General features: G+C 42.3%; 1 protein-coding gene across 1 annotated transcript in view; it reads right to left on the bottom strand.

Moving 5' to 3' along the window:
* Window positions 1-26,017, bottom strand: part of otulinl (OTU deubiquitinase with linear linkage specificity like) — a 44,873-nt gene that overhangs the window by 13,201 nt on the left and 5,655 nt on the right. The window contains exon 2 of the mRNA XM_020513156.2: window positions 1,136-1,295. Within this exon, the coding sequence (XP_020368745.1) occupies window positions 1,136-1,295 (160 nt within the window). The remainder of the gene's footprint in view (window positions 1-1,135; window positions 1,296-26,017) is intronic.

Here is a 26,017-nt window from a genome sequence, read left to right as displayed (position 1 = left end):
TATAGAGCTCCAAAATTCATTATCATCCAATTAGCCATTAGTATACAATCATATTAATAGCGTTTTGATGCAATGAATGAATGCACACTGTCTTGCAATACGATGTATCACCATCTAGTGTTTCAGCTAAATCATGTTTAAAAATATGGACACTTGCACCACAGACGATATACTTAACAAGTCAGGAATTGTTTTATTGCTGATTAATTGCTGTTTAGTTTCTGCCTGTAGAGTTGAGCACAGCATGGCAACCTCTCTGCATCACAAAAACAGGAAAGTTGACGTTTCGGGTCGGGACCCTTCTTCAGAAATTCAGGGTCCCGACCCAAAACGTCAGCTTTCCTGCTCCTCTGATGTTGCCTGGCCTGCCGTGTTCCTCCAGCTCCATATGTGTTATCTCAGACTCCAGCATCGGCCGTTCTTACTATACCTCATGGCAACCTCTCTGTTGCAGATTATGTTGCAACTGTTCATTTATAATAGGGGGTAATTTTATTCAAATTTCAAAAGTCAAGCTATGGTAATTACTGTAAAAACTACAGATCTGCTCAAAATTTTAATTCTATAAATAAATAAGCATTTTTGAGGAGCGACAGCTAGCAGTTTCTTTAGAAAACAAGTCTCTAATTTACTTGCTTATTAAACCATTGCAAGCTGTTAAATCAATCAATAATTTACAGATGTTTTGATATAGAGGCAGCATTTACGTTACAAGCTTATTACCTGCACAAATTATCATTTGTTTTCCAAAACCTTTTAGGAAATTAGTCTTATTTCTTCATTTCATAACTCTCCAGATATTAATATCCAGGTTTGGTAGTCATTGCTATGAATGTCAAAGAATGTTTAAAATCGACAAACTTATTGATGACAATGTTCCAGTGTTTTTTGATTGTTGTAATTGTCATTGTAATCTGGATATGCATAATTTCACGCAGAGCGATTTGGGGACCAGAGCCTTTCAGAAATACACATCAATTACCTTCACAGGCTGCTACGCAATGGTTACCAGGGTAATGAGTGGCATTGAAATAGTACAAATAGTTAGCATCACTTGGATGTGAGGGAGAAAAGAGGGTGTAGTAACACCACAATGAACATGTGAGGTGATAGCACATAAAATCAGTATACTTACCACTTTAGAAAATATTGTACCCATGTGTAAGGTCCTCTGATAAACAATGAACTCAATAATAATGTCACTATTCCTGCAGTGAACAACGGACTCTGAAGTTTTTTCCAGGTACTGTCTATGATCCAACATACAATTTGTCTCCAGGAGTGGAGTTTCGTCTCTGTGATGGGAAATAATCAACTTTACTCAGTATGTTATGAGCGAAAATGCCATTCAAAAGCTTTGGGTTCATTGTAATTTCATATAAAAGGTGGAAGGAAGGAAAAGAAAACTAACTTTTGTTTATACAATGGTTTCCATGTCCTCAGGACACCCAAAATTGCTCTGCAAGCCAGTGAACTACTTCTGAAATGTAACAACGATTACTCAGCAAGTAAATGTGACAGATAATTTACAAATTAAGTTCCCCGACAGCAATGACATGAATTACCAGATAATTTGTTGCTTTGATGAGGTTGGTTCAAAGATAAAACTACTCAATTCTTCTTCAAATAGTGCCATGAGATCTTTTACATTCACCCAAGATGATAGACAAGAGCTCAGTTTAACATCTCATCCTAAACAACACTTGACCCTCTCAGACATGCAAACTTTAATATGTGCTGACTTCCTTACAGAGATCTGCAAATCCTGGTTCAGTTGATAGTGCCACTTTTTCTTATTCTTCAAATTGAGAAACCCAAGTAAAAAGTTGTGACACCTTGGGTTGGAATTTCAAGTCAAAGGCAGAAGTCAGGAAGCAGTACCATTTGCGATCCATCCTCCATTGCTAGGCTACCAGGAAACAGGATGCTCCTGGTAGAAGGCCGCATTTGTGCCAGAGTCAGGTCTCATCGGACCTGAGATGGCAAAGCTCTGAAACCTCTGCCGCAGGAAGAGAGACTCAAATGGGCATGGATCATGAGTATTGGTGTGTGTTCGTGGTTGCCTGGGGGTCTGTAGAGACACTTTGTTGGTGATCTACAAAATAATGAATCATCAAGGAGATAAAGCAGTCCAATTGTCAGACATGTGGCAAATTCACCAAACACTGATAATTCAATGCGGGATAGTACATAATTAGGATATGTTACAGAAGATTTGTTAAATTCCTAGCTGGATAGAGACATCAGGAATACCAATAACAGCTACGAGGGAATATTAAATCTTCTCTGTAGAATATCTGTAAGGTATATTTTATGTTGTTTAACATACTTCAATTAGTTCAGTATCACCAAGAACCAGTGATCCTGGTTTATGTAAGAGTCAATACTTAAATTGACACTGAGGAAAGACAGGGAAACAGCCACTTAGCTTCAGTGAGGTGGTTCACATCAATACAGACTGATACTAATCACCTCAACCTTAATGCAGGTAGCAAACAGCTGGAGTTGAACAGTTTCGGCCCAATAATCTCATATATTGAAATCTATTCAATGAAAACATCTATTGAGAAGAGAAAAACTCTTAAAAGCTTAGAATATTGTTTGTAAAGTCACCACAGTCTTACCGGACCATTGGGATGCTCCCTCAATAAAGAGAGATGACTGGTGGGTGGCTTAACCCAAGGGTCACTATGCTTCACATGGGGGCAAGAAGCTGAAAAATATAGAGTCCTTTATGGTAGCCTCAGCTGGGTGGGAATTGAACCCACGCTATTGGCATCTCTCTGCATCACACACCAGTTGTCCAAGCAAACTGACCCCCAAGAATATCGTTTGAACGATCGTGGGGAAGAGCAGAAACTTTGAGAAGTGCATGCTCAAACTGCTTATTTAAAGTAGGAGCTGATTATTTGATCTGTTATGCAACGTTATAGTTTCATAGAATTTCTAAGCACTCTAACAATCTAAAGTTTTTGAGAAGACTCTATCAACTATTTAACTGAATTATTACTCTACAAATTTTAGCTCAAGCACATTAAGCTATCAATTACAAAACCAATTTAATTCCATAAGACAGAGAATCTTGAAATGTAGGAGTCAAGACAAGATGAGAGGATTGTGCAATGAAAAACAAGCCCACCTATTTCATTATGTAGGAATAAACACAGAACTGGCACATTGCAAGGAAACGTGACATACTGTAAAGTTTCTGGTTCAAGTTAAAAATCTTTGACAGCATGGCTCTCTTTTCAGCAATACTATCTTTCTAAAAGTATTGTTAAAACATATTTTACATGCAGCACTTTCATATTATGATGATAGAAAACACTAATTCAATTTGGGAGTGTCAAATAATACTAATCCATTTGAAAAAACACTTCTGGACCAGAATCTCAGAAATACAGTGTGAAAACAGGCCTTTTGGCCCATCGACTCCACACCGATCCTCCAAAGAACATCCCACCTAGACCCACTCTCTACGCTATCCCTGTAACCCTGAAAATGAGGGACACTGTCCCTCAATAAAGTCCATGTAAACAACATCCATTGCCTTACCCTCAATTATCTTCATCACTTCCTCAAAAAACTCAATTAAGCTTGTGACAAATCATTCTCCCTGCATAACACCATGTGGACTATCCCTAATCAGTCTATTCTCCAAATGCAAGTACATCCTGTCCCGAAGAATTGTCTTCAATAATTTCCCTATCAATATTGTAAGACTCACCGGCTATAATTTCTGTTAATGCCCTTCTTGGACAAAGGAACAACATTGGCTACTCTCTAGCTATATCTGTAGCTAAAGAGCACACAAAGGTCTCTGTCAAGGCCTCAACAATCCCTAACCCTAACCGTACCTCCCTTAGCAACCTGGAACTGATCCCATTAGGCTATGGGGAATTATCTAAATTAATATTTTTTCAGACATCCAACACCTCCTCCTTCTTAGTATGGACATACCCCAGAATATCAACAACCCCTCTCTAAACTTACCCTCATCCATGACTTTTTCCTTGGCAAATATTGTTGCAAAGTACTCATTAAGAACCCTACCCACTTCCTCTGACTTCACACATAAATTTCCTCTTTTGGTCTTGAGCAGACCTACCCTTTCCCAAGTTACACTCTTGCTCCAAATATACACATAATACACTGTGGATTGTCCTTTATCCTACTTGCCAAGGACATTTCATGGTCTCTTCCACCCGTCATAATTTCTTTTGGAAGTTCTTTTCTGTTTCCTTTAGAGTCTAAGGACCTTGTCTGATTGCTGTTTCTGAAACGTTACATTCTTTTTAACTAAACTTATAACATCGCTTATTATCCAAGGTTCCAGAATCTTGTCAGCCTTATCTTTCATCCTCACAGCAACACACTTGTCTGGAACTCTGATCAACAGGGTTTTAAAAGACTCCCATATGTCAGATGTGTATTTACGCTCAAACAGCCATCCCAAATCTAATTTCTCCAGTTAGAGTCATAGAGATATACGCCATCCAAATAGGCCTTTGGCCCAACTTGTCCATGCTGACCAGGTTTCCTAAACTGAACTAGTGCTATTTGCCTACAGTTGGCCCATGTTCTTCTAAACCTTTCCAACCCATATACTTGCCCAAATATCTTTTAAATGTTAATTTACTCACCTCTACCACTTCCTCTGGCAGCTCATTCCATACATGCACCATCTCTGTGTATAAATTGCTACTCAGGTCCTCTTTAAATCTTTCCACTCTCACTAGCCTTTGGTTTAAGATTCCCCCACCCTAATGAAAAGACCTTGGCTATTCACCATATCTATGATGCTTGTAATTTTATAAACCTCTAAAAGGTGACCCTTTACCCTGTTAAGCACTAGGGAAAGAAATCTCACCTTATCCAACCTTCCTTATTACTCAAAGCTTTCAGTCCCTGTAACATTCTTATACATCTTTTTTTGCACCCTTTCCAGGTGAATAACATCCTTTCTATAGTAGGGTGACCAGAATTGTGTGCAGTACTCCAAATGTGGCCTCACCAATGTCATGTACAGATGTAACATGACGTCCCAACTCTTGTACTCAATGCTCTGACAGATGAAAGCAAGTGTGCCAAGTGCCTTCTTCACCACCCTGTCTACCTGTAATGCCACTTTCAAGGAACCATGTACCTGCACCCCAGGATCTGTCTGTTCAACAACACCCCCAAGGGCCCTACCATTAACTGTATAAGTTCTGCCTTGGTTTCCTTTACCAAAATGAAACACCTCACATTTATCTTAATTAAACTCCATCTGCTATTCCTCAGCCCAGTGGCCCAGTTGATCAAGATCTTGTTGTATTCATAGAAACCCTGATTCATTGTCCATTACACCACCAAATTTGGTGTCATCCGCAAACTCACAAACCATGTCTCCTACATTCTCATCCAAATCATTCATATAAATGATGAGCAACAGTGGATCGAGCATCAATCCTTGCGGCACACCACTGGTAGTAGGCCTCCAGTCTGAAAAACAACTGCCTACTACCACCCTCTGTCTCCTACTGTCAAGCCAATTTTATATCCAAATGGCTACCTCTCCCTGGATCCCACATGATCTAGCCTTACTAACTAGTCTACTTGCCAATGTCCATGTAGACAACAACTACTGTACTGCCATCATCTATTTTTTTGGTCACCTCTTAAAAAAACTCAAATTGGAGAGACATCATTATCTGACTACCTCTCATCAGTCCATGCCTTTCTAAATGCACATAGATCCTGTCTCTCAGAATCCCCTCCACTGATGTTAAGCTCACTGGTTTCTAGTTCCCTCACTTTTCCTTACAGCCTTTCCTAAATAATGGCACCACATTAATCACCCTCCAGTCTTCTGGCACCTCACCTGTGGTTGTCAATGGTATAAATATCTCTGCTAGGAGCCCCACAACTTCTTCACAGCCTGAGGTTGTAGACTTACTTGGCGAGCTAGTGTGTTTGGTTGCAGACGTTTCATCACCCTGCTAGGTAACATCGTCAGTGCGCCTCCGGTGAAGCGTTGGTATTCCATCCCGCTTGTTATTTATATGCCTCAGTTTGCTGGGGTGGTTGGCATTACTACCGGTTCTGTTTTTCAGCGGTTTGTATATTGGGTCCATTTCAATGTGTTTGTTGATGGAGCTGCGATTGGAATGCCAGGCCTCCAAGAATTCCCTGGCATGTCGCTGTTTGGCTTGTGCTATTATGAATGTGCATGTTTCTTTGTCCGTGTGTATTGAGGCCAGTGAGAATTGGTCGTGTCTCTTAGTGGCTAGTTGGTGTTCGTGTATCCTTATTGACAGTTTTCTTTCAGTTTAGACTATGTAATGTTTCTCACAGTCCTTGCATAGTATTTTGTATATTACATTAGTTTTATTGGTTGTGGGTATGGGGTCCTTTACATTCATCAGTAGCTGTTGCAGGGTGGTTGTTGGTTTGTGGGCTACCCTGATACCTAGGGGTCTGTGTTGTCTTATCACAAAGATAACAGCGGATTGTGCTTTTTGGGTATCCGTTCCTTTTAAAGCTCCGTACAAGAGCTCCTGTTCTGCTTTGTGCAATTCCGGATTGCTGCAGTGTGTTGTGGCCCATTTGAATAATGTCCTAATGCAGCTCTGTTTGTAGGTGCTGGGCTGGTTGTTGGAGGAATTAAGTATCTGGCCCATATGTGTGGTCTTTCTGCATATGCTAGTCTGGAGTTTCCCCACTGGTCTTACGTTCTACCATTATGTCTAGGAAGAGTAGTCAGTTATTGCTCTCTTTTTCTTTCGTGAATTTTTTTCTGGTGAGGATGTTGTTTGTGTGTCCGTGGGTATCTTCTAGTCTTGTGCGTTTGATAATCACAAAGGTGTCATCTACATTGCGGACCCAGAGTTTGGGTTGTATAGTGGGGAGCACTGTTCATTCTAACCTTTGCGTTACTGCTTCTGCAAACAGTCCTGATATTGAGGATCCCATTTGTGTTCCACTGATTTGTTTGAATATACAGTCGTTGAAGGTGAAGTGGGTTGTGAGGCACAGATCCAGCAGTTTCAGGGTGCTGTCCTTGTTGATGCTGTTGGTGTCATAGTTTGGCTGCCTTCCTGATTCATCCGGCAGTGTGGCAATTGTCTCTTTGGCTACTTTGATGTTTATGGATGTAAATAGTGCTGTTACATCAAAGGATTCTGGTGTCCTTGATGATGTTGAGGAATTCTTGGGAGGAGTGGATGAAGTAGGTGGTGTTGTCATATAAGTATTTCAGTTTCCATTGTAGTTCTTTGGCTAGTCTATTTGTTGGTGCACCTGGTAGTGAGACAATGGGTCTGAGGGGGACCCCTGGCTTGTGCACCTTAGGGAGTCTATAGAAGCAGGGTGTGTTGGATCCCTCTGGCTTCATTTTTGATAGCCTGTCTTATTGATATCTCCTGAGTTGCGTCATTTCTTCAGGGTTGTTTTGATCCGGTTCTCTAACTGTGGCATTGAGTTTATTGCCATCTGTTGTTAGGTGTCGGTATCTGCTAGTAGTGAGTTAGCTTTCTCGATGTATTGGGCTCTATTAAGGATTACAGTCATGCATCCTTTGTCTGCTGGTAAGATTATGATGTTTCTGTCTTTCCAGGGCTTTCTTGTCTTCTGTGTTGAATGTGTTCCACTTACCTTTTCTGCTTAGTGTTGGGTCTATCATCTGTCTGATGGTCTGTGTATTTCCTCTGTGAGTCTGTTGCTCTTTAGTGTTGACCAGTGCAGTCAGGAAGTCAGTTTTTTTGGTGTCTCTGTAGTTATAATTCAGTCCGCATACTGATCTGATGCTGTAAGACTTCATAGAGTCTGGAGTCAACGTTGAAGACGCCCAGGGTGACTCTATCTTAACTGTGTACCAGTATGCCCCAACCTCTGGACGAACCTCAGAATGGTGACATTGGTTTCTGAAATATTATCAGTAGGATACAATTCCATAAGAGTGACTATGTGAAGATGTTGCTTGACTAGGCTATAGGACAGCTCATCCAATTTTGACACAAACGCCCACATCAGTAAGGAAGACCTTCCAGGAGTCGACAGGGGTCAACTATAGTTAAGTATTTGTGGTTTAAAGGTACTGGCAATAAGGGAACTTAAAAATTAACCTGTGAAATTAAAACACGATGTCAGGAGTTGGCCAAATTAACAAGACTATCTTGAAGCAGATAATGCAATGCCAATTTTGTCTTTCCAAATGCTTTTGCGTTAATTGCATACAATCAAATCAGAAGTTAACATACATAATCTAACAGGGCAGAATTGCCATTCTTCAAGGAACATTTCTTAGTAGTGGGTTAGCTTGCTTTTTATAGTGTGTACCACAAACTTTTCCACTATTAAATGGTTACAGTTGGTAAGACCTTGTCACTTAAGTTCACAAGTTTGAGTTGTACCTTTGTAAGGGCATTTCAGATTACCTCTTCCAGAATTCTGTTCCAATTGTTAAAACATTTTTTCAAAAGAACAGGTTATATTCCTTCTTAATTTGGCTATTTCCCTTCAAAAGGGAACAGACTGTTCAAACTTCTGCAAACACTATAGCAAAATACTGCAGATGCTGGAAATCTGAAATAAAAACAAAGAAATGCTAGAAATACTCAGATCAGGCAGCATCCATGTAGAGAAACAGAACTGTTCAATGTGAGATGATCTTTCAACAAAATTGAGGAGAGTTCTAACTTCTTGGAATGATCCAAGTGCTGTGGATGTGAAAAGAATTTACAGCTTACTTAAAGAGGGGTCTGAGTGGTTTGGGCTATGGCAAGATTTGTGGCAGAGTAAGATGAGATGTCTGCAAAGGACTATCTCAATGTCAGGAGCACGTTGCACCATCTTTTATACTTTTCACAAGTGGTGATGAGTTGCCAATAAAGAAGGATTAGGGCTTCTTAAATGCTGTGTTCATGGCCCAATTCATTAATATTAATTAATATTCAGCTTCCTATTTTACCAAACATGCCAAACAAACCATCAAGAATTCTCGACATGGAAATCAGAGAAGGTACCTGCCGACTTCAGTTCACTACATGCTCTGCATGGTTTTCACACTGGACACTGGGCATCAACATTTCAGGGCACGTTACACGGTCACCAACGACACACTCCAAGTCGATGGACATTAGCATCCCATATGTACCAGCCTCGAAGAACTTTTATGGCACATCTCCCATCCACTTATAAGATGCTTCTGCACTTCTAAAACTGCACCTTGGGCTGCGCCAGAAACTATCATTGTGTTGCTGTAGTGACACCATGCATTCAGGGACATGCACAAGGCTGCATCTACAACCTTTTTGCTCACTGTCATAACGTTTACTCATGAAGTCTATTTGGACACAGAATCCTTGCATTGCATTATCTTTGTCCACTTTGTCCCCTCAGCCAGAGCTCATTTAACTTTACACCTTCATTTATACTCTTTTTACACCTCTGTCACCCTTCACCATCATTAGCAACCTCTTTGTCTTTGGCTCCAAGCATCCTCACAATCTGTTTCAGTTGGTCATCCTCCCCACTGTCTATAGCAGAGAAAAACACAATATTCCAATCCCTTTTAGTTATGACGAAATCATATTGGACTTGTGACGTTAACTGTGTTATTCTCTCCACAAGTGCTGCCTGTGGCATCAACCCATCACACAAAACATTTAAGTCTCTGCCCGCAATGTGGGGCACCAACTCCCCCGCACCCCCCTCCCCAAACGTGTACACTGCCTGGGGCAAATGTTAGGAGTGACGGAGGATAGCTCTAGACGGACAGTGTTTGTCCTGTGCATAATAGGCTTTTTAAGCTAGTGCAAGCGTAAGCAGTGTTCTTGAATTCCAGGTATCCTGGCAATGGTGAATCATTTTGGGAATGGCGTGTAGTAAGGTGGGGATGAAATTGGATGTAAGGAACCCCTTTAGAACATGATAGGTAGTTAATGAGGTGAGTTTGGCAAGATATGCCAAAAGATCTTGCTAGGCCTTGGGGCAAAAAAATCATCCAAAAGCTCAACACAACCTGTACTTAGCCAAAAATCCATTAAGAGTCAGCCCAACGCTCTGTACCAGTAGAACTCAGTTTAGTTTGCGACAAGAACTGTGATGACCCAAAGGGTAAAGAATATTTCTCATTATAAAGAATCAAATCTTTATGAAAATACTGTTTCAAAGTTCATCCTGATTTAGTAAATTATCATACTGACAGGACTCAAACGTAGCCTAAATGTATGAGATTACATAAAGGCTTCCTTTCTCCACATACAGCAAGAGATCACATAACAGCAATTCCCAAATTGCTTGTCAGGACTCCAGTCAGTATCACAGAAACAATAGGTGGGGTTGAATGCTCTCCTTCCTCAGCAGCAGCAAGAATGATAACCAATGGTGACTGTGATGAAGAGATTTCTGGATGCATTGGCAGGACAACTCTGGAGCAACAGGACTGATATCACCAAACAGCAAAGAACCAGTCAGTTAGGGCGGCATAGTAGTCAGTAGTTAGCACTGCGCTTCACAGCACCAGGGTCCCAGATTCAATTCCATTCTTGGGTGACTGTGTGTGGAGTTTGCACATTCTCCCTTTGTCTGCATGAGTTTCTTCCGGGTGCTCCAGTTTCCTCCCATAGTCCTAAAATGTGCAGGTTAGGTGGATTGGCCATGCTAAATTGTCTGCAGTGTCCAGGGATATGTAGGCTAGAGAGAGAATGGCTTTTTTCCCCCACACTTGAACCTCAAGAAATAGAGTTAGTGGTGACTGCTGAAAGGTTCCAGGATATTCGTTCACTGACTTGATGTAGACAAGCATAATTAAGTGACTGCCTAGTTCTTGCACAGGCAACCCAATGGAGGAACTTGATAAATTGTGTGTGAGAAACCAGGTCATGAGGCTGAATGGGTGGTGCTTCAAATTTTGCTATTTCTGTTCTTGTCCGTCTTATTCTACAGGCTGGCCACATTACTTCACTGGCTTGGCACTAACAACCAAAATGAGTGGGGACAGAGGCTGGTTGTAGTGCGCATGTAGGGAAGGGAGGCTGTTTAACATGAACATGGGGGGACAAAGAGGCTGATTGTAGTGTGTATGTGGTGAGTGTTTGGTTGGGGAGAGGGTTTGTGGTCGAGAGGAAGAGATGTGTTGTGCTACATCTCTTGGTCAGTATGTAAGTTATGCTGAAACATGCTCATCTATCATCATTATATCCCTAGGTCATATGATACACATCATAAGATCACACTGCATCTTAAATCAGATCATTGAAGCTATTGAAATGCTACTGAAAGCATGCTTCTCAGTTCTAATTTATTAGATTAATGTTAGTCCAGATACTTACAAACATCACATCCACAGGCACATAACAGATAGTTCCAATAAACTGTTGGATTGCTCAAACCTCAATACCCACACTTGGTTTCTGTGCTTTCCAATCCCAGCTACTTCAGAAACAAAGAGCAGTCATCTATCAACCTGCTTCCTTGTACCACTCGATTGACAGGACAATGTTAAGCAAAGCTCCTTTTTTACAGCATTAGCTGCTGAATACTAATAAATGTTTACTAACACATTAAAAGATTGAGACATTTATGCAACTTTTCAGTGTGAGTGAATGTTTATGTAAATAAGGATTAAATGTGTAGGTGCATATGCTGGTCGGGTAGCAGCTGGGAATATGGGGGAAGATTGCAGGATGTCACATAGTAGGATATGAGATAGATACATGGGTCTGGTCTTGAAGGTTTGTTAGATTGGGAACTAGTCAGGTTGGGAAAGGGGAATGTCAGAAGAATGGGGGAGGAGTGTCAGTTCGTGTGGGGGCTAATCAGATTGGGTTGGGGGTGTGGATCAGGGCGGGGAAGAAAGTCATGAGAATTAATTTCACTAACTGGTCAATTACATAGTTACCTATGAATTAAAATTGGATTTTTCTGTTTAACATTCCCTGAATAGCTATACCAAGAAGTAAATAAATCAGAACTTTCAAATAAGTAACTTATGAATTGAGTCCACTATATTCTAAAACTGGCAAAATGCCAAGGCAGTTGTCTAGCTGTATATTTACAGCAAATTGGGAGAAAAGACATCATATCTTTTTGTGGTTTGTCTTTGGTTTATGTAGTGATTGGAATGAGGTCAGCCAGGTGGATCTCATAGAATCCCTACAGTGTGGAAACAGGCCCTTCAGCACAACAAGTCCACACCGAACCTCAGAAGCATCCCACCCAGACCCATCCCCCTATAACCCACCTCATCTACACATCCCTGAATGCTACGGGCAATTTAGCATGGCCAATCTACCTGCACATCTTTGGACTGTGGGAGGAAACCGGAGCACCCAGAGGAAACCCACGCAGACACGGGGAGAATGTGCAAACTCCACACAGACAGTCGCCCGAGGGTGGAATTGAACCCGGGTCCTTGGTACTGTGAGGCAGCAGTGCTAACCACTGAGCCACCATGCTGCCCCTGTGATAGGGGTTGTTAACCTGGTCCAATCAGGGAGCCGTGGCTGACAGATATAAACAGGAGTGTCAGGGGATTCTGTTCATTCTAGGAGCCAGCTCTGAGCTAGCTCAGTCAGTGTCACATACTGTGCACGGGAAAATAAAAGGTGACTTTGTAACGGATACTGGCCTTTGTGGAGTTATTTCAGTGGTACTGAGAGGAAAAATACACCCCTGAAGAGATTCGCTCACAACAGTCGTCTTTGAGTTGGGTTAAGCATTTCCTGCATCATGTTGCTATTTGGAAAGCTTGACCCAATCGACTCTGCCAAATATTGGGCCCAGTATGTGGAAAGAATATGTCATTTCTTCCAGGCAAGTAACATTAGGGCAGACGAAAAGCAATGAGTAATTCTCCCGACAGCCTGTGGACCCATAGCTTTTTTGTTATTAGAAACCTAACTTACCGTGGTGCACCAGATACTAAAACCTTTCAAAGTTGATGCATTTAGCTAAGTAATATTATGACATAAAGCCTCCTCTAATTCTGAGACACTATCAATTTTACTTGGCAGTTCAAGAATCAGGGGAATCCGTATCAGGATTTTTGATGAGGTTAAGATGACTGGTAGAAGCAAGTGATTTTCATTTAACCCTAAATGTGATGCTGAGAAACCGTTTGATTAATGATGTGATCATTGCAAAAGCACCAACTAGCTAAAGCCCAACTGGACTTCAAACATGCATTGCAACAGGCTTTGTCATTAGAAAATGCCGCAAGTGGAGCATTTGAGTTATAGGGTGGACACCTTCGCCAGGCCAACTGAGCTTGGGGAACACCACGTGTGTGAAGGCAATTGCATAGCCTCACTCAGGACATATCCTGAACTTAGGGACTCTAGGGTAGCAAAATGCCAAATCAAAGCCAAACCTTTGCCAAACGGTTAAAAATTTTCTTGAGGTTCCGGTCTAACAGGCCATTGCAGTTGCTGCTGGTATGTGATCTTGAGACAGCAAAAAAAAGAGTCCCACGAGGCATGAATTAAGTAAGAGAACTCATAGGCTGGTATCTAGGAGAGTGCACCTGGAAAGTCCAGCTATAGCTGGTTTGGAACAGTTAAATTGCTTAGCAACAACCAAATCAGAACTAATCAAAATAATTGTCTGGTTAAATAGTCACCCGGTCCTAATGGAGGCCAATGCTGGTGTGGCTGTATCAATGATTGCAGAACCAGTTTTCACAAAATTCACTCTAGACTCCAAGCCTTAAGTTTGCATATGACCTCGGCCAAGCTGAGAAGCTATACAGGAAACCCTACAGATTAAGGGTACAACTTTGGTTCCGGTCTCTTATAGGAAGCAGCTGGTTCAGTTACCACTGATTGTAGAAAAAAGCTCAAACTCAAGCCTTATGGGGTGAAACTGGTTGAGGAAAGTTCACATTGATTGGCTTAACATTGATTGATTACAAAATAGCTGCCTGAGTGGTCCTGATTAAATACCCTGAAGTTTTTCAGGAAGGTCTAGGGACTATGAAAGGGGCCAAGGCCACCTTATATATTGACCAAGAAGTAATTCCACAATTCTGCAAGGCCTGCCCAGCGCCATTTGGCACAAGTAAAGGCAGAAATCAGGAGGCTGTATAGCGAATGAATCATCAAACCAGTAGAGTTTGCGGAACGGGCAGTATTGGTCATACCGATTGTGAAGCCTGGTGGGTTGGTTCACTTTTGCGGAGATTTCAAACAAATGGTGATTGTGTGTGTGCGTGTTTGCGTGCACGTGTAATTTCCCTCACAAAGCTGCACATGCATACCTACAATTGCAATTAGACGAGGATTCCCAGAAGTAGGCTACAATTAAAACCCATAAGGGTTTGTACCAATATACAAGACTGCCTTTTGGGGTATCATCAGCCTCTGTCATTTTCCAGCAGACAATTGAGAACATTTTATAAGGTCTATCCCAGGTCACCATCTATCTGCATGACGTGCTAATAACCAGGAAGACAAATAAGGTGCATTTAGAGAACTTGGACATACTACTTCAATGTTTCTCCAAGGCCAACGCTGGCCTTGGAAGGGAAATTGTGAATTTGGGCTACAGAGTCGACAAGACCAGATTACACCCGTTGGAAGATAAAGTGAGGGCAATCAAGGTGCCCAGCTCCCATGTCTGTACTGGAGCTTAGGTCTTTCCTTGGATTGGTGAATTATTGCAGAAAATTCATATATAGCTTGGCCTCCATCCTGGTACCACTATATTTGCTATTGAAAAGGATCAGCCTTGGAAATGGTCTCACAGCTAAGACGTAGCCTTTAGGAAATAAAGAAGCAGCAATCATCATCCAAGATGTTGGCACACTCCGATTCCAAGCGAGATGTTGTCCTGGCATGTGATGCCTCCCCATACAGTGTCAGGATAGTGTTGGCTCACCGGTGGCCTAGCAGAGCGGAATGTCCGATAGCATATGCTTCCAGGATGCGTATGCTGATGCCGAACGAAGACACGACCAGAGAGAGAAGGTAGGTTTGGCGGTCATTTTTGGTGTGAGGAAGTTCCACCAATACCTTTACAGATGTAAATTTGCAATAGTAACGGACCACAAACTCTACTAGGGCTACTTAAAGAGGACAGGGCCATGCCACCCAAAGCTTCAGGTCAAATTTAGCAATGCATACAATTACAAGTTGGAACACTGTTTGCGGGGGGGGGGGGGGGGGCAAATGGCAAATGCGATGCATTGAGCCACCTCCCACTGGTAGATGCACCATCAGTGGTGCCACCACTCTAGAGTCTTTTCTGGTTTTAAACTTTCTGGACACCCTTCCAGTCATGGCTGATAATATCAGATTGTGGACACAAAAGATCCTGTCCTGACAAAACTAAAACAGCTGGTGGTAATGGGGGAAGCAAAGGGGCCATCACAATCAGAACTGAAACTTTTCTGGACCCGACAAGACCAGATCAGCGTGGAGGACGGCTTATATTGCAGGGAGCAAGAGTGATTGTCTTGAGCAAAGGTCAGAGCCAGATGCTGGTTGAACTCCAGTCACCAGAGTCATCTGGATGTTTTGAAAATGAAGATGATGGCAAGAAGTTATGTCTGGCGGTCAGGATTGGATGCTGATATAGTTGGTGAGGCAGCCCCCAAAAGGTGCCAACAAGGACAAAAATTACTGCCAGCAGCTCTCCACATTCATGTGAATAGCCAGGTAAACCCTGGGTGAGGTGAAAATAAGAGCACTGTGGAAATTGGGAATGAAATAGATAAAGTTTTCCAACTCAGGACAAGAGAGGGAAGCAGTACCGATAATGTCATCAACATACCGGAGAAAGAGTTATGGGTGGGGGCTGGAGTAGGACTGGAAGAATGAATGTTCCACCTAGCCCACAAAGAGATAGGCATAACTGGGGCCCATGGCCACACATTTGACCTAAGAAAGTGAGAGAAATTAAAAGAGAAATCGTTCAGAGTGAAGATGAAGGTGGAGGAGGGTGGTTGTGGATGGGGAATTTCAGGCCTTTTATCAAGGAGAATCAGACAGCCCTGAGACCATCTTGGTGGGGGTTGGAAAGAGCAAGTGAACTGGAAATTCTGAAACTGACATAAAGAGTCAGAGGATGTAAGTGGGAAGGGACTGAACAAGGAGAGAACAAAAATCGAGTCAATGTAGGAAGAAATGAGTTCCATGGGGAGGAGCAGGCAGAAACAATGAATCTGCCCGGGCAGTCTTATTTTTGGATTTTGGGAAGGAGGCAGAAACAGGCTCTGTGTGGTTGGGAGACTATGAGCTTGGAAGTGGTGGCGGGGGAGATCACCAGATGCAACGAGGTTAGTGACTGTGGTGAACACAATGTCCTGGTGTTCCATGGTGGGGTCATGGTCCACGGGGAGATAGGAGGATGTATCTGAGAGCTGACACTTGGCCTCTGCAACATAGAGGTCTGTAAGCCAGAATATGACAGCACCACCCTACTTGGCAGGCATAATTACAACATCAGGGTTGAATCTGAGATCATGGAGTGCAGAATACCCTACATTGTTTTGTGTGGTACTGTGCTAAATGTGGCAGACTTTGACCAGATCTAGAAAGCATAAGTTTAAGGTGAGGAGCAAGTGGTTTAGAAGAAAACTGATGGTGGTAGAAATATGCAACTGCCTGAGAGGGTGCTAGAAGCAGGTACTCTTGGAACATTTAAGAAGCATTTGGATGAGCACTTAAAATTCCAGGAAATAGAAGACTATGCACCAAATGCAGGTAAATGGGATTAATGTAGTTTGGTGTTTGTTGGTCAGCATAGACATGGTGAGCTGAAGGACCTGTATGACTCTATGTAGCATCTCAAGACTGGGTATCCATGAGACACTGTGAGCCAACAGCAGAGCTTTGATCGGATAAGTCAATGGGCCGAGGAGTGGCAGATGGAGCTTAATTTAGAAAATTTGTGAGGTGCTACGTTTTGGAAAGGCAAACGAGGGCAGGACTTGGACACTTAATGGTAGGGTCCTGGGGAGTTTTGCTGAATAAAGACACCTTGGATGCAGGTTCATAATTCCTTTAAGGTGGAGTCACAGGTAGACAGGGTAGAATCATAGATTCCTACAGTGTGGAAGCAGGCCATTTGGCCCCTTGATTCTGTACTAACACTCCAAACAGCATTGTACCCAGACGCACTCCCCTACCACATCCCTGTAACCCTGCATTTCCCATGGCGAATCCACCTAAATGATACATCCCTGGACACTACAGGCAAGTTAACATTGCCAAACCACCTAACCTGCACATCATTGACATGTATCCAGTTCCCTCAGAGCCAGCTCTCAAAGTGAGCACGATGTCCGACACTTCTGTTCTTTTTTTCTCTTTTGTTTTGCACAGAGGCCAGTATCCCATCACCAAGTCACCCTTTACTTATATGTGCAGTACATGGACTCTAACCAGCCAACTCAGTGCCAGTCCCCAGACTGAGAAGTTTTTTCTCTGAATCCCCTGCTTCTTTTCACGCTGTTTTTTTTTATATTCCCAAGACTACCACTGCACAACCCAGCACTATTGCTTACATTTTCCCTACATCACCCATGGCTGTACGTGAATGTGTGATGACTCAGTAAAAAGACAACATTGTGCAAGAACTTTATTCTATATTTTCCATCACCAGGAAAACACCCATGTGGCTCCTGAAACATTAACAAGCAAAGCCTGATAAGGGCAATGTTTGGACACTCCTGTTCTTATCAGTCAGCTAGACTATCAGGGAACTCATTCTATGAGGTCCAGCTGATTGACCTCATTACAATCGCTACACTGTTCACCAGCTGTACGCTATTTACAATGATTTATTTTCACAAGCAGGTAAGGTAGTAAAGATAGCATATGGCATGCTTGCCTTCATCAGGCATTAAGCATAAATGTTGGCATGTCATGTTGCAGCTGTGTAAGACTTCAGTTAGGCCACGTTTGGAGTGTTTTGTGCAGTTGTTTGCCACACTATAGTGAGGACGTCGAGGTCATGGGGAAGGTGGAAAGAGTTTTAAGAGGTTAATCTCCTGATTGGAGTGTATTAGCTACAAGGGACTAGACATTGGACAAACTTGGATTGTTTTTGAGGAGTGATGTGAACGATGTGTATAAAATTATGAGAGGCATGGATTCCTAGGGTGAAAGTGTCCAATGCTAGGGGGCATAGGTTTTTTAACAAGATGGTTGGTGCCAGAAACATGCTGCCAGGGAGCTGGTAGAAGCAGACACATTAGTATAGTTTAAGAGGAGTTTAGGCATACACATGAATGGACAGGGAATAGAGCGATATGGACCATTTGCAGACGGTTAGGACTAAGTTAGAAAGGCATCATGGTTGACACAAACATGGTCGGCTGAAAGGCCTGTTCCTGTGTTAACTGTTCTATTTTCTGTTTTATGTTCCAATGATCAGTTTTCTAAACACCCAAAAATTTCAAAGGCAACCTTTGGCAACTTACAGGACACGGGATGCCAGCATTGTTTCTCATTTAAGTTACAAGATCTATTAGTATTCTTACTTACTCACAGAAACTACTTATGAACAGCACTTTCTACACAAATGACTGGATTCAAATTACATTTCTAACCTTAATTTAAAGGTCATAATTTTTAAAAGAGATCAGTATCTCCTCTATTAGGCAATGAAAGCCACAAGTATAATCCTACATATGCAATTTACTTGCAGCCTTAGTCTTTCAGAAAAATCAAAACATCAATAATACCACTATAACCAGTTCATAAACATCTAATTGCCTTGTTGCCTTATGCGTCTGAAAATGATTGTCTCTCATTTTATATTTTACTTTGGCTTGAAAGGAGACATCAGTGCCTTTGTAACTGACTCAGTTATTTTGCTTGGTGAGGATTTCAAAGGTGGTTTCTAAATCATTGTGAGTGAAGCGCCTTATTTCATTTGTCCTCTGTAATGGCCAAACTATTATTCCTTCAAATCATTTCAACCAACTTTTCCAGTGTGGGAATGCAAAGGATGGCTCCAGACTTCCTTCAAAATGGGGTAAATTAGACTTACATTGTATCCTTGTCATCTGTATATGTAATTAGACTTCTTTGTAAAACTTGTCTGCTTGTTAAATCTCAGCAACTTCTGAGTGGCTTTAAACAAAGTTTGATTGTTAATCTAGGCACCATCAGAAGAGCAGGAAAGTTGATGTTTCGGCTTGGGACCCTTCTTCAGAAATGGGGAGGAGGAAGGGAGCTCAGAAATAAATAGAGAGAGGAGGGGTGCAGCTGGGAAGTTACGTGGAATGATGATAGGTGAGTGCAGGTAGGGAGTGGTGGGGATTGGTCAGTGGGTGGGAGTAGGGGATAGGTGGGAGAGAAGGTAGCAGATAAGGGAGGCGCAGTAGTGGTACGGTGCGCTGACCTTTACACAGCCGAGGCCAGGCGCCAACTCTCTAACACCTCCTCCTACTGCCCCCTCGATCATGACCCCACCCCTGACCACCAAAACATCATCTCTCAAACCATTCATAACCTTATCAGCTCAGGTGACCTTCCACCCACAGCCGCCAACCACATCCTTCCCCAACCCCGCACTGCCTGTTTCTATCTCCTTCCCAAAATCCACAAACCTGACTGCCCTGGCTGACCCATTGTCTCTGCCTGCTCCTGCCCCACTGAACTTCTCTCCGCTTACCTTGACTCTGTTCTTTCCCCCTGGTCCAGGAACTCGCCACCTACGTCCGGAACACCATCCACGCCCTCCATCTCCTCCAAGACTTCCAATTCCCTAGCTCCCAACACCTCATCTTCACAATGGACATCCAATCCCTGTACAGCTGTATCCCCTATGCAGATGGCCTAAAAGCCCTCCGCTTCTTCCTCTGTCACAGGCCCAACCAGTCCCCCTCCACCAACACCCTCATTCGCTTAACTGAACTCATCCTTACGCTCAACAACTTCTCCTTTAACTTCTCCCACTTCCTACAGACTAAGGGAGTAGCCATGGGTACCCACATGGGCCCAAGCTATGCCTGCCTCTTCACAGGATACGTGGAACAGTCCCTCTTCTGCTGCACTCACCTATCACCATCCCACCTACTTTCCCCAGCCCCACCCTTCCTCTCTATTTCTGAGCTCCCTTCCCCCTCCCCATTTCTGAAGAAGGGTCCCGACCGAAACGTCAACTTTCCTGCTCCTCTAATGCTGCCTGGCTTGCTGTGTTCCTCCAGCTCCACACTGTTATCTCTGACTCCAGCATCTGCAGTTCTTGCTATCTCTTGATTGTTAATCTGTAGCTCAAGTGCTGTCTGCTGCTTAAAATTGGGTTCTCTATGTGAAAAGTAGACAGAATTCTGCAAAAAGAATCATATTTTCTTATTTTGCATCCTAGTCATCACCAATGTAAAACTCTTGGGACTTTGAAACTAGAGGCAGTTGAAATTCATTGTATGAACAAACAGTGTGCAACCTTTATTTGAGAATCATAACATTGACTTTCTGCTGCTTAACCTTAGCTCCATCTAATCAGGTTGCATTGTACGACAACTACAAGTGACTAGTATGTATAAACTGCAAATTCAAAGTAGTATGACAGCACAATAGGCACCTCAGGAAACTCAAGGCCAAAGTAATCACCTAGACCAGTGGATTTACATGGCAAAGAAATTTGCCAGATTAACCTGAATTTTTAATCTGTTCTTTTTCCATCCCAAAATGTAAAATGATTTCCATTCTGAATAGGACATGCTGTGCAGACCTGAAGGACGGGTCTATCATCATTTACACCGTTAACTCACTCTCAGAAATTTAGGAATCTCTCATTAAAACTCAGGTTACTAGATAAAGAAGGGCAGAACACTGGACTCTGGTCTTAGAGAGAGACACACTGCATCCCATGCACTTCCAACAACCAAAGATACTTTCTTTCAGCCTTAGCTTCTTTGCTTGATAATATCTATGATGCTGAATAGATTGGCAAGATTGATCACTGTCAACTTTAGATCTATTCTAATAGCAACTATTTGCATATTATTAACACCCAAATGATATACGATTAGCACCTGATATTTTTAAACGTCTTAAAATATACTTGAATTGGACAGCACTTGTGGCACAGTGGTAGTGTACCTATTTTTGAACTAGGAGACTCAGTTTCAAGGTTCACCTGCCTCAGATACCTGTCATAACATGCCAGAATAGGTCGATTCAAAATAAGTATACTTGAATTTCACAAAGGGCACTGGTAGTGTCCCTATCTCTGAGCAAGGAGGCCTGGGTTCAAGTCCCATCTGCTCCAGATGTGTGTAACAACATCCTTGAACAGGTTGAATAAAAGAAAACTTGGAATTGCACAATTTTATATGAAACAATATGGCAGCGGAATACAGCAAAAATTCAGCAACAAGTTTTAAAATAATTATAGTCATTTTATTCCTAAGTGTTAACAATGTCCTTCATAATTCTTACTTTTTTTTATTATAATTTACTCATGGAATGAGAGCATAGCGGATTACGCCAGCATTTCCCTGAGGGTAATTAGCAGTCAACCACATTGCTGTGGGTCTGGAGTCACATATAGGCCAGACCAGAGAAGGCCACCAGTTTCCTTCCCTAAAGGACATTAGTGAACATTTCTTGAACAGACTGTGAGAAAAATATAATCCCAACATTAAACAAATCTCCAAAAATAAATCAGCAGACAAAACAACTTGGTAAACAAAGGCTGTGCATCCCTTCAATAAACGGGCCATTTCTTACACTCTGAACGTGTGGAATTAAATTTTAATGGAACATTGGAATAATCCTTTCCACGTGATTCATAGACCAGCATGTTCCAGAGCTTCAGTTACAGGGAGGAAATATCACCAAAGTTTACAACATCTTCAGCCAAAGTTGCCATTACTACTCTGAACTTGCATATCTTTATCATTTATATTTTAAGGAAATCTTTATAATCCGACAGTTTGATGTGACAGATGCATGTCAATTAACTTAAAGTGCAGAATTAACACTTTAGAAACATAGATCCCACTATTCAAAGGGGGAGAAAGTTATTGTAGCAATGCAGATTGAAGTTGCACATTAGGATCGTGCAAAACTACCAGTCTACTCTGAGGAAATTGCCCAACAAATTGAAAGTTCTGATGGGAACCCTCTTAAAAAAAAAATCACCTTAAAATCAGAAAATTCAGAAGGTTCTGACTCATCCATAATAGCTACCCAGGAAAAGCTAGAACAAAGAACAAAGAAAATTACAGCACAGGAACAGGCCCTTCGGTCCTCCAAGCCTGCGCCGATCCAGGTCCTCCATCTAAACCTGTCGCCTATTTTCCAAGGATCTGTATCCCTCTGCTCCCTGCCCATTCATGTATCTGTCTAGATACGTCTTAAATGGCGCTATCGTGCCCATCTCTACCACCTCCGCTGGCAACACGTTCCAGGCACCCACTACCCTCTGCGTAAAGAACTTTCCACGCATATTCCCCTCTCACCTTGAAATCATGACCCCTAGTAATTGAGTCCCCCACTCTGGGAAAAAGCTTCTTGCTATCCACCCTGTCTATACCTTTCATGATTTTGTAGCCCTCAATCAGGTCCCCCCTCAACCGCCGTCTTTCTAACGTAAATAATCCTAATCTACTCAACCTCTCTTCATAGCTAGCACCCTCCATACTAGGCAACAGCCTGGTGAACCTCCTCTGCACCCTCTCCAAAGCATTCACATCCTTTTGGTAATGTGGCGACCAGAACTGTACGCAGTATTCCAAATGTGGTCGAACCAAAGTCCTACACAACTGTAACATGACCGGTCAACTCTTGCACTCAATACCCCGTCCGATGAATGAAAGTATGCCGTATGCCTTCTTGACCACTCTGTCGACCTGCGTTGCCACCTTCAGGGTACAATGGACCTGAACACCCAGATCTCTCTGTGCATCAATTTTCCCCAGGGCTTTTCCATTTACCGTATAGTTTGCTCTTGAATTGGATCTTCCAAAATGCATCACCTCCCATTTGCAAAGGTTAAAAACCTGCTCTAACCTCTGGCTAACTGCTTAGCTGAACTCTCAAAGCACTACTGATCCACCTCAAATAGACTTCCCAACCTGATGGACTCAAACTGCCAGGCCCCAACTCGATTGGGCCCTGATGGAAGTGACACTAATGCACCCCCCTACACCCTCCCCACCAAATGGACCCTGCCAGATCCAACAGTACAACCTGCAGACTCAACCCAGTCAAACCTGACTCCACATCCACTTCCCATGGACCCAACCGGATATAGTTCCCCCATTCCAATACCAACACACCTAATCCCCACTAAGTACATATTCACACTTCTCCCCACTAACCACCAACATTACCCCCACTCTCCCCCAACCATGACCACCGTCTTCACTTCACTTTACGTACATACTCTCTTACAGATGCTTGCAAGGTGTCTGCTGGACATTTGAACATTAGAGTAAGGCACTCGGTTCTAGGAGGCACAGTTTTGACTATGCTCTTCTCCACTGCCGGATTTGTGGCTTCCTGCACAGGAATCTCCAGTGCAGAAGTCATCTAAAAGGTATGTGGGTTTTTGCTCTAACATGATGACGGTTTGAAAGACTGTTTCTGACACTGATAGGAATATCTGGGCAATTCAGCATTCAATCTTTAGGATCAACCTGAATTTCCAGCTCCATACCAGTACAAAATATATCATTACTGGATGGCATCATCCAATGCCTCAGTCAATTGTTAGAAGCCTAACTGACCAATCTTTGAAGTTTACTTGCTGTCTTGCAAAATCCACTGGGTTATTTAGAAACTCTACATTAAAACCACCCCACTGTCACACTTGTCTCATCCAAAGCTTTTTACTGTTCCTTTTTGTTCCTCATGTTTCCTCATAATTTATTTCATTTAAACCTCAAGCTGAGGGGTAACCTTATAGAAATTTCTCAAATCATGGGGGGCATGGCTAGGGTGAATAGTCAAGATCTTTTCCCCAGGGTAGGGGAGTCTAAAACTAAAGGGCATAGGTTTAAGGTGAGAGGGGAAAAATTTAAAAAGGATCTAAGGGTCAACGTTTTTTCATGCAGGGAATGGTGTGTGTATGGAATGAGCAGCCAGAAGAAGCATGGAGGCTGGTACAGTTAGAACATTTAAAAGGCATCTGGATGAGTATATGAATAGGAAACGTTTAGAGGGATATGGGCCAAATGCTGGCAAATGGGACTAGATTAATTTAGGATATCTGGTCGGCATGCACGAGTTGGACTGAAGGGTCCGTTTCAGTGTTGTATATCTCTATGACTCTATAAGATTTGTAAGAACCCCTCTCCACAAAGCAATCAAGCTTCAATTGTTAACTCAGCAAAATGAGAAACAGTGGAAGCACAAGCCAATCATTCTCCATTCCTAATCACTGTGTTGATGTGCTAATCCACTGCAAGACATCTAGTGCAACTAATTTAAAAATTTCTTAAAAGATTTGACGACTGCAGGTCAAAGGCCAAACTAATTGAAGGACATTATTACTCACCATTTCATAAAAACACACCATATAATGTTAATTTGCCAAGTTTTTTTTCTTTATTCATTCACAGGATGAGGGCATCACTGGTGAGGCAGCATTTATTGCCCATCCCTAATTGCCCAGAGGTCAGTTAAGAGTCAACCACACTGCTGTGGGTTCTGAGTCACACGTAGGCCAGACCAGGTAAGGATGGCAGTTTCCTTCCGTAAAGGACATTAGTGAACCTGATGGGTTTTTCTGACAATCGACAATGGATTCATGGTCATCCTTAGATTCTTAATTCCAGATATTGATTGAATTCAAATTCCACCATCTGCCATGGCAGGATTCCCCAGAACGTTATCTGTGAGTCTGGATTAACAGTCCAGTAATAACACCACTAGGCCATTGCCTCCCCGTACCACGAAATAGTCAGCTATGTACTAGGAAATAACATGTATAAATAGAGAATAACAAGCAGCAGAGAGCAAGACATCAGTAATTCATCAACATTGAATTACTCCATTTGTTCCACAGAAGTAAATGTACAACAGATCACAAAACAGCAATGGAATTTCTCAATTTTAAGTATCTTACACTTGGGACCACATACCATTTCCTTTAATTGTACAGATTCTGAACATCTTTGTTTTAAATTGTTCAGGTCAAGAGAGAGTAGTAACATAGTAGCATTTGCATATCAAATAATACCCAGGTAATAATTTGCTTCCAGTCAACACAATGTAGAGCTGGAGGAATGCTGCAGGTCAGGCAGCATAAGAGGAACAGGAAAGTCGACGTTTCGGGTCAAGACCCTTCATCTGTTCCTCTGATGCTGCCTGACCTGCGGTGTTCCTACAGCTCCACACTGTGTCGACGCTGACTCCAGCATCTACAGTTCTTGCTATCTCCGAATAATTTGCTTCTAGGTGGATGGAAGAACATCTTGTACCCTATTGTTTTTTTCCCCTCCCTTTTGTCACCCACAAAGGCAAGAATTTTGCTGGAATTCAGTTCTACAGTTACTGTAGCCCTCCAAGATTTCATCCAAATGCCTATTTTTCATCATTGAGTTGATAGATCAGTGTTGGCAAATAATTCAATCACACCGGATGATGTTAACTTAGCCTGATAGTGTACTTACCTAAATGTCCATATTGTGCGCCTCAGTAAAGGTTTACATAAAATTCAGTAAAGATCTTCCTTGTACCTCACTAGTTTGCAGACATCTTTTTAAAAAAAAATATCATTTGTCATTGAGATACGGCGATTGCTGATGAGGCTATTATTTATGCCCGCCCCTGATTTTGCTTGAAAAGGTATCGATGAGTCAATTTCTTTTACTGCTGATGGTACGCCGACAATGCTGTGAGGGAGGGAATTTTGACCTAGCAAAAGTTAAGGAGCAACATTATAGTACCAAGTCAGAACAATATGTGCCTTAGAGGCGAACTTGTAAATGGTCATGTATTCACTCAACACTGAACAGAATCGTGAAATAACTCTGAAACCATCATATTCTGCACATCCAAAGATGTGCAGGTTAGGTGGATTGGCCATGCTAAATTGCCTGTAGTGTTCAGGGATGCCTAGATTAGGTGAG

The sequence above is a fragment of the Rhincodon typus genome, chromosome 2 (genome assembly GCF_021869965.1).
Source record: "Rhincodon typus isolate 14 chromosome 2, sRhiTyp1.1, whole genome shotgun sequence".
In the NCBI taxonomy this organism is placed as follows: Eukaryota; Metazoa; Chordata; class Chondrichthyes; order Orectolobiformes; family Rhincodontidae; genus Rhincodon; species Rhincodon typus.
The sequence above is the reverse complement of the archived record's forward strand: the minus strand, read 5'-3'. Positions and strand labels throughout refer to the sequence as shown.